This window comes from Saccostrea echinata, unplaced genomic scaffold (genome assembly GCF_033153115.1).
Source record: "Saccostrea echinata isolate AGI-Se365-2 ecotype Australia unplaced genomic scaffold, CSIRO_AGI_Sech_v1 ptg000014l, whole genome shotgun sequence".
In the NCBI taxonomy this organism is placed as follows: Eukaryota; Metazoa; Mollusca; class Bivalvia; order Ostreida; family Ostreidae; genus Saccostrea; species Saccostrea echinata.
Window position 1 is genome coordinate 4,840,906 of NW_026889763.1, and position 9,584 is coordinate 4,850,489.

Genomic DNA, 9,584 nt, shown 5'->3' on the forward strand with positions numbered 1-9,584 from the left:
ACGTAGAACCTTAGAGGGGTAATACGGAAAAAGATAGGGTCCACAAAAATGCTTTGGGGATATGCATTTTTTTCAAGAACCTCATCTATTTCCCTATTTTCCTCTAAGTTTCTACATAAAGAATTTTTCCTGTCGAATATTTTTTCTATAAAGTTCATTTTCTCCCAGAGAAGCAGACTGTTCCGTTACAATTGTGATGTCGTCTGATGCCTATGTGACGTCAGTTATTAGGATCCTTGTGAGGTCAAGTGAAAACAGCATGGAATTTGATACTTGGTCAGTAGGTCACTTGGAAGGGGATATTAATTTGATAGTAGGTCAGGTTTGATAGTCGTCAGTAGGTCACGTGGAAGAGGTATGTTAACAACATCATGTCAGTAGGCACCATGACATGGTTAAATACAGCATTCTTTTAGAAAAATGAGATTTTAAAGAATTTTATCAGAGACATGAGACAGAATAATTAAGAATTAAGGTATCAATTTTAAAATCTATCGGGATATAAATACTGGTTGGTCACGTGATGAAATCCCAAATGAAAAAATCCAAAATGAAAAACTTGTATTTATATCCCGATGAATGTTTAAAAATAACACCTTATTACTTATATTTACACTTTCATTCATAAGTCGACTCGATATATCCCAGTGAGCTTGAAATAAATGATACCACAGATTCTGACACATCTAGCTCATATTTAGATATTTTACTAGAAAAAGACGTTAATGGTAACCTAAAAACAAAGCTTTATGATAAATGTGATGACTTCAACTTTTCAATCGTCAACCTCCCTTACTTGTGTAGTAATATACCCTTATCACCTGCATATGGAGTTTATGTCTCTCAGTTGAATCGATACGCAAGAGCATGCTCTACGTATGAACAATTTCTAAAACGAGGCAAGCTATTGACAAACAAGTTAATGAAACAAGGATATCAACAGTCTAGTTTGAAGTCATCTTTTCGCAGGTTTTACGGTCGATACAATGACCTTGTCAGCACATACAACCTATCATTGAGTCAAATGCTGACTGACGTTTTTCATACTAATTGTTAGGCCATTATTTATACACTGAACTGTTTACGGATTTTTCCGGGTTTTTTCCCCGATCATGACAAGGAGCACACGGCGGGTGTGACCGGTCGGCAGGGGATGCTCACTCCTCCATGGCACCTGATCCCACCTCTAAATTTTGAGGTCGTGTTTGCTCTGTTCCAAATTTGAATCGTTTCATTGGACTTTCGAGATTGAATACTGTTCGTTATCTTCATATTTCATTTGTGACTGATATATAACAAATATTTACATATAATCTTAAACCAATGAAATGATTTATGCAGTATGAACACGTCGACCACTTATGACGTCACTGTGCAATTATGTTGATCATTTATGACTTAATGATGAATTTGTGGTCATATTACGATCATGTTTATATATTATATACTGTAAAAGTGGAAACTCTGACGTTGTGGAATCGTTGACGAAAAGGACGTACATCTAATATATGTAATAATCGTCCACTGGTCAATTTTTTCCATATTCTTGTTAGGGAGCATTGTTAAAAAATGTATATTAATCATTGATATTAACAATACATGTGTAAATTTGATCAATTCCGTGTGTTTCTACATTTTTATCAACAACATTTTTTTTACATTCATTTTTTTATTCACTAATATATGAAATAGACTGATCCACTCCTTTATTTCATTAGAACAGAATTAAAAATACTTACATACTTACTTTCTTTTGCTAAACAATTCTTCAAAAACACCCCTGTAATCTTGCATTTCAACAAACATTCCGTATTACTAGCAATTGATGGCTAAATTAATTACATATTGGCAATGCATTGCATCTTTAAAATGCTTGTTTTATTTTATATTAAGGATGATATAATGAATAAAAAGTATCAAAATTGTGAACCTACATGGTAGGTACTGAAGTCTACGGTTGATTTCGTTGGTCATGTATCTTAAATACATTATACATTGTAACTTAATGAAAAAAAATTCCCATATTATCTGAGTTACCCCAGTAAAACTGGTAGCATGATCTTGATAAGCAAAAAAAAAAAAAAAAAAAAAAAAAAAAAAGAAGTACATTTCAAACATAATTCTGGCAAATGTTTTACTTACAAATATTTGGCAATGTACGACATTGTATGCATTCCACCTTCTCGTCAGTAAATGATGTTGCTATACCTTTCATCAGCAGTATATCACGTTCTCAAGAGATTATGATAAAAATAAATGTCGATAACAATGACATTTAGGTATTCTACGTAAACTATATATGTGTGCTCTATTTCAACGTGTTTACATTTTATCATAGAAGTACTTGTACTTTTCGTAAGTTAATAGTAGAAAAAGTTTGCAGTACATTTCAAGTTTTAAGTGCCTAGTCCCCTAATCATGACATGTTGTTTTGGACCATTAGTTTATCAAAGTACTCAGAAAGTACAGAGAGCCGGGCTCATTTATAGAGCAGTGACGTGACCAGTACCGTTTTACATGAAATATACATGAAATAACTGTTTTTATAAGAAGTTCAGAAATATTATTTGGCGATTTATTATTACATGCATTTGAAAAGTTTTTAAAACACAGGGAAAGCAGGTTTTTGATCACCTCTCTGTATAACACTGTATAACCTCAGTTTCAGGTTATAGCATTAAATTACACACATTTCATTTGATTGGAACAACATTCTCCAGATTATTTTGTGCGATATTTTTAACTTACAATTTTCAATACTATCACTTCATTTATCGTCATCTTTGATTATTTTCTCCTTTTATTTTTAAATTTTAAATTAATATGCTTAACATCGCAACATTTACCTAACAAGGTCGGATGCTTGACATAATTACAAGTGCGCATTACTATGCATACTAGCGAGGCAGTGAAGTTTTCCATCATTCTATAAATAGAGGTTGTCACGATCTTGATTGTGTGTCGCACGTGGCCTGTGTGTACAGGTTACGTTCACTCTCACGAAGATATTAACTTTCCTTAAAATATTGTCTAACATGAGAAAAACTAAATTTCTGATCTTTGAAAATTTAGAAAAGTTTAACCCAGCGTCATTAACATGATTTTTTTGAGAACGGGAACTGATGTAATTTGAAAGGCGTAATGTTTATATTGGTGGTTGTTTGGTTACCATCCGGTGATTAATCCGCGCAGATCGGCGATCCCGTAAGTTGGGCCATAGCTTACGGGAGCCCGGCTAAAAATGAACCACTAGTTTATATTTTGATAGTGAATCTTTGATCGTCAAATATGGAATTTAGATCTTTAGACCTGTTTACTATGACCTAACTCGGCAGAAATGTTATTTAAACATGATTTCCTTGCATTGTGAGTTTTATTATCAAGAAGTAATTGTCTTACAAGCCCGATCACATTCATACCAACCTACAGTGGCCAGCAACAACATGAGACACGTACAAGACAGACAAGTCAAAAGTTGAAGCAGCAAAGAGTATGACATTTTAAAAGATAAGTAGCTATGTGCATGTTCGCATATAGTACTTCATAACAGCACTCAATAGTATATCGCCAAGAACCTAAATTTAATGTACACGTAAAATAAAAACTACAAGCACCATAAACGCAGTAACTTATGTCTAGAAGAGCATCTATATTAAATAATCCTTATCTAATGAGAAGGTCTCATGATTCATGTACGATGTAGTAATGAAACAAGAAATGGTGGTGTATTCGGGGACAAAAGACTAACAACGAAGATAATTTACATATAATAAAACATTTTCTATTCGACAAGTTAATTTAAAACAAAAGACATCATTATCTTTGATATTGGCTTTAAAACGCGCAATTTGATTGGTTGATGAAAATGTTAGCACTCACTCTGAGGTACAACTCAGGAAAAATCGCGTGGACCAATCAGAGGGTGTCAAAATGTCCGAGCATTTAATGATGCAGAATACAAATAGAAGTTGCAGAATACAAGCGAAATAGAGGGATACATATACGAATAGAGAAGGAAGAATGTATACATTAAATTATACAATACAAAAGTAAACATACCAATGGAATTTTTTTTCAATCGAAATGGAAAATATATCATAGTTTGACATGCCATTCATCAAAAGTACTTCATATATATTTTATTGATCTATATAATATTCAAAGTAAGAAGAAACATATGTCAAAAAATGTACGAAATTTTTCAGGAAAGCCCATTGTTTTCTTGAATGAATGGAATTAATATAATTTCAGCAATAAATAATTTCTTTTTACAGATTTGTTTTTTACAACTCACTTGTTTTCCTCTCTCATATGAATTTTTATTTTTTTAATCACAAATAGATGGAACAAGTGGTGAAAAAGTTTCAACCGGGACTCGAACCCAGGTCTTCTGGCTAGCATGCCAACGCTCCAACTGAGCTATTGGGGCCTGATTTGGTGACTACTTTTCAAACACCTATTAACTTCGTAACTTATATTCTATGGAATAATTTAAAATGCACAAAGCTTTGTAATTTGTGCCACAATGTATTTCAGCCTTTTATATTGTATTTCATTTCTATCCTTTAAAGATTTCATACAGATAAAAAATTAGAATATTCTTATAAGTCAGTAAAAATGAGGACCCAAGAACAATACATAATGTTATATTTTATTTAAGATAAAATAATACAATTTTTAATAGTTTATTCATAAATGTTTTCTTAAATATGTTGAATAATTTTCTATATATTCTAGAGCACTCTCGTAATAGAAAAACAAAACAAATCCATGTTCTAGTCCGTCCATATGCTCATGGTCAACATTTAATCCCAAAGACTTCATTCTCTTAGCTAGCAGAAATCCATCGTCCCGAAGAGCGTCAAAATCAGCCGTCATGAGGTAGGTTTTAGGTAACTTCCTAAGATCATCATCGGCGGCTAATAATGGCGAGAAGTACGGATTGAGAAAGACACTGGTATCAACATCTGATTTGGATGTGGGCAAAGACCTTTTCACAGGTGCAACAGTCTTTTGAAATTTAGATGGCAACATTTTAACATTGATATACTTGGAGTATTGAGCTTTGTCTGCTTCTGATATGTGGGTGTTTTCTAACATAGCACTAGTTAACGGTTCATGTCCAAAGGCATACAGTTGCATGCAGTGGATAAGGGTATCCTTCATGCAAAATGACGTACTTCGACGATTTGGATTTTCTAGATATGACGGGAGATTCAGATCGACGGCCTGTAGTGTAGGATACATCAAACTGAGTAGTTTTAACTTCTGGGTGTCCTCTTTCAGGAGTCGAAGGGCAGTCGCCATAGCAAGGTTTCCTCCAGCGCTGTCCCCTGTAAACAGATTAAGCTGTACATATACAAGTATAGTATGCATGTAGCACCAAGTAATATTAAATAGATACACCAACAGATAGAACAAGCAGTCACAGTATAGATTGATTGATTGATTGTAATTTAACGTCCATTGCAAAATGTTTCACTCATAAGAGACGTCCCTGCCGTTTAACACTGTGAAAGGGGGTTTAGAAAATTGTCTATTCAATACCAAAGAAATGGATAACTCTGTTATAATATGAACAAAAATGCAATGTCAAATTTATGCTTCAAACAAACTTTTAAAGACGACCGGAACAGATTCTGGTTTCATCAACTTATTTGTCAATAGCTTGCCTTGTTTTAGAAATTATTCGTACGTAGAGATTAAATGCTCTTGCGTATCGAACCAACTGAGAGACATAAACTCTATATGCTGGTGATAATGGTATATTGCTACATATTGCTACAGGAAGTTGACGATAGAATAATAGACGTAATCACGTTTATCATAAAGTTTTGCTGTTAGGTTACAATTAACGTCTTTAACTAGTAAAATACATGTATTTAAATTTGAATCAGGTGTGTCAGACTCTGTGGTATCTTTTATTTCGAGTTCAAAGGGATATATCCAATAGTAAGAGTGAAAATGAATATTGTTAATTGATAAAATCTCGTCGATATATCTATATGTTGAACTGAAGGCCATAAAAAGAGCCTTCTTTTTTCCCTATATATTCTTTTTAAAAACCCTTTCCCTACTGTTGCCCTACCCTTCACATGGGGACCATGATCTGAACAAACATGATTCTACTCTATGCCAGAAAGCTTTTGTATATTAAGTTTCATCTTTCTGGTATATGGTTCTTCTTCAGATTTTTTTTAGACATCTTTGGGGGGGGGGGGTTTGTCTTTTTGTGATAATTTCCCTTTGTTCAAGGATACATTAAGCCAGATTCAGTTAAAATTGGTTCAGTGGATCTTGAGAAGATGAAAATATGACACGTTTACGACGACAACCTCGACGACGAAAACGGCTGACAACACACAAATTTCGATAATAAAAAAAAATATTTGAGTCTTTGGCCTAAAAAAGTCATGTGTGTATATCCCAAACTACACTTGACATCAGTATTATTAACTGAATGTATAATGCTGCTAGGATTAAGATCACTGATCTATCGTATTCATAGTTATCTCACTTTGAATGTGAAGTACTGGATTAGTGAAAGCTGATAATACTTAAACTTCATTCCCAAGTCAAGATTTTCTGTCTACGGTCAATGGCTTACGTATTAAGTAACAGTTATAACTTTACTACTGTATTAATGTAGTATTATAGTATCCTCCTGCACATAGAAATAGTCAAATTCTGTAAAACAACCTAAATAACTCAGATATGAATAATTCTGCAACCCGTTATTGTTATATATTACATGTATTTATTCTTTGAATTCAATTCTAATTATCAAGTAACATGTTTCCCAGCCTTTTTTTCATCCAAGAAAAATCACATTAAAACATTTAAAAAAAAACTAATCAACAATAATTCTTAAAACTTTTACAGAAATGATGCATATCTTATTTCCCACGTTATTTTGTTTTTCCATTTAATTTGTCTCATGGAGTTTTGGTATCATTCCCAAAATAACGTTTGATCCACAAAATAAGAGTCATCTGGAGAGAATGGCCGTGTAATGTGAGGATTGTATTGAGATGTAACAATGTTTTAAATATTCTTCGGGACTTTTTTTGTCTTGTGTTCAAATATCTTAAACCGTTCATGGTAGTTCAGTCGGTAGAGCGCTCGCTCCGTGATCGGGAGATGGTGAGTTCGAATCTCGGCCGCGACTGACCTAAGTCGAAAAAAATGGGTAGCAACTGTTCCTTCGCCATGCGCTCGGCACTTTGAAGTGAAAGTTGCGGGTCCTTCGGATGAGACCTTCAAAACTGAGACCGTTAAAGATCCCTCACTGCTCAATGGCCCTGAGTGCCGAGTAAAGGTCAAAATTTGAAGCCCTTCATCGATATATGGTGACGTCTTTATATGAGTGAAAAATTCTCGAATGGGACGTAAAACAACATACAATATATCAAACAAATATCTTAAAAACGAAACCAAAGTGTTCGGAAGACAAAGAGGGTTTGAAAACTCCTGCAATAATTTTCAAACTTCATTATTATTATTTTTTATTAGTTATTTGTATCTAATCTGTAGTAAACATTTACCTGTCAAACCAACTCTTGTCGGGTTCACTTTGTATTTTGCTGCATTTTTCAAGAAATATTTTACAGCTTTTACACAGTCATCAAGAGGGACTGGAAATGGGTACTCAGGTGCGCGTCTGTACCTATAGCAATGTTAAAGAAGTCATAAAACATGTTAAATAGGACAACGGGGGAGATGAATGAGTTATATTGATTGTGTTTTATTACTCAATGAAATATATATCAGGTGTTGTCCCTGGTGTTGAATATCGTTAACAAAATAAGAAATGGATTTATTAAACGAGTTGCTGTGAGAAGCAAAATAAACACATACTCTATTGACACCACCACCAGATTTGCATGCTTTGCAACCCGTTGACAGAATGCATCGTAATCATCTAAATAGAAAGAAAGGAAGAAAGTGAGTTCTCTATTGCATTCGCACTAAAAGGATATTATCTTCACACAATGAACATACCCACGTCTAGATACGCCCATCCACCACCATGAATGTTGATTAGAGCAGGTGAAGACTCTGAAGAGAGACCTTTAGGTGTATAAACCCGGACTTGGACTCCGTCAAAATAATCATCTCGTATCTAGAAAGTGTCAATTAACTTCATAATTAAAGGTTGTTGTAAAGGTAAACAGATTTTTAATGCAGACCTATTAAGGAGTCATATCTATAAAATTCACTATTATACTGATTGGAGAGAAGATAAATTTTAATGTGTGTGTGTGAGAGTATGTGTGACTATGTGTGTGCGTGTAAAAATGTCTATAGTCTATTCACCTGTCTTTTTGGCAATCTATGGTTGGTAGTAAATAATTTTTTAAAATACTACACTATGATTGTCTTGCAACTGAATATTTGAATAGAACATATTTGATTCTCAGTTTTTAAAAGATGTGTTTGTGAAACACTGATCAATGCCCCATTTGGTAGCTCGTGGCCAAGGTTAAATTTTTTCCAAAGTAGGTCAAGGTCCTGAGATTTAAAATGGTTGTATCATAAGAAATATACATGTGAAATATGAAAACCCTTGCATCAACCGTTCAAAACTTATGGTGAAGGTAAAAGTTTTTCAAAAGTCAAACTCCCCAAGGTCAAAGTCATGAGGTAAAAATTTTGATATTCAAAAAAAGATCTTGTCACAAAGAATACACATCTGGAATTTAAAAAAACCCAACACCAACCATTCAAAAGTTATGGTTAAAGTAAAGTTGCAGACAGCAGAGGGGGCATAAAAATGTTGCGGAAGCAATGTTGTCCAGACAATTCGCTTAATATGGTTCTTTTGAATGGCATACTATCTATTTCAGCTCCGAATTAAATATTACCTGCAGCGACCCATCATTAGGTTCTCGTGAAAATATTTTGTTTGCGGCAGAGACGTGTCTGGTGATGTTGACGTCTGATCCTAAACCGAGGCTGCTTCCAATGCCAGCCTATAAATTCATATAACGCTACTTGTACATAACATTAGGTAGAGTGTAATATCGATTTAAATGCTGGTATTCGTATTTATTTTTTTTAAATGTAATTTAAAGATTTAAAATTTTGTTTAACATTATTTTTAAAGCAAAACAACACCAGAAATTAATGATAATCGCGTGTCTCGCGGACAAGATATTATAAAAGTTTGAGTACTTACAATATCATACATGAGTCTGACCATTGCTCGTGAAAACCTCTGTTTAATTGGATGCTTAGCATTCTCGGGGAAAGGTGTGTAGAGGTAAATGGCCAGCGAGGCCCCAAGTATCAGCCAGACTACAAGGATCCCTATCCTGGAGTCCATTACGTTTGATGTCAATCTCAAATTTTAACGTACGCTGGCTCTTTGCGCTACACTGCCCGCACTTTCAAACAAATGAAAAAAAATCTTAAAGTAAGCATGAGATACAGATAAAATGCTTTATGTACATCTAACAGCTACAGTGTATAATTATAAAATGTGCTTGGTGGATGTAATTTTTTTGCTAACCATTGCAATTCGTGTGTTTATTATGCATATATTTGTTTCCCCAGGATTGAAAACTGAAATATTGTAGTGATTA

General features: G+C 33.9%; 1 protein-coding gene across 1 annotated transcript; it reads right to left on the reverse strand.

Moving 5' to 3' along the window:
* Positions 1-4,686: 4,686 nt before the first annotated feature.
* LOC133186660 (arylacetamide deacetylase-like) lies at positions 4,687-9,375 on the reverse strand. The gene is made up of 6 exons (XM_061321900.1): positions 9,179-9,375; positions 8,865-8,972; positions 8,002-8,122; positions 7,858-7,921; positions 7,545-7,666; positions 4,687-5,333 (listed from the first exon to the last, which is right to left on the reverse strand). Exons 1-6 carry the CDS (start codon positions 9,323-9,325, stop codon positions 4,690-4,692), a joined length of 1,206 nt encoding a protein of 401 aa, XP_061177884.1. The 5' UTR covers positions 9,326-9,375; the 3' UTR covers positions 4,687-4,689.
* Positions 9,376-9,584: the final 209 nt, after the last annotated feature.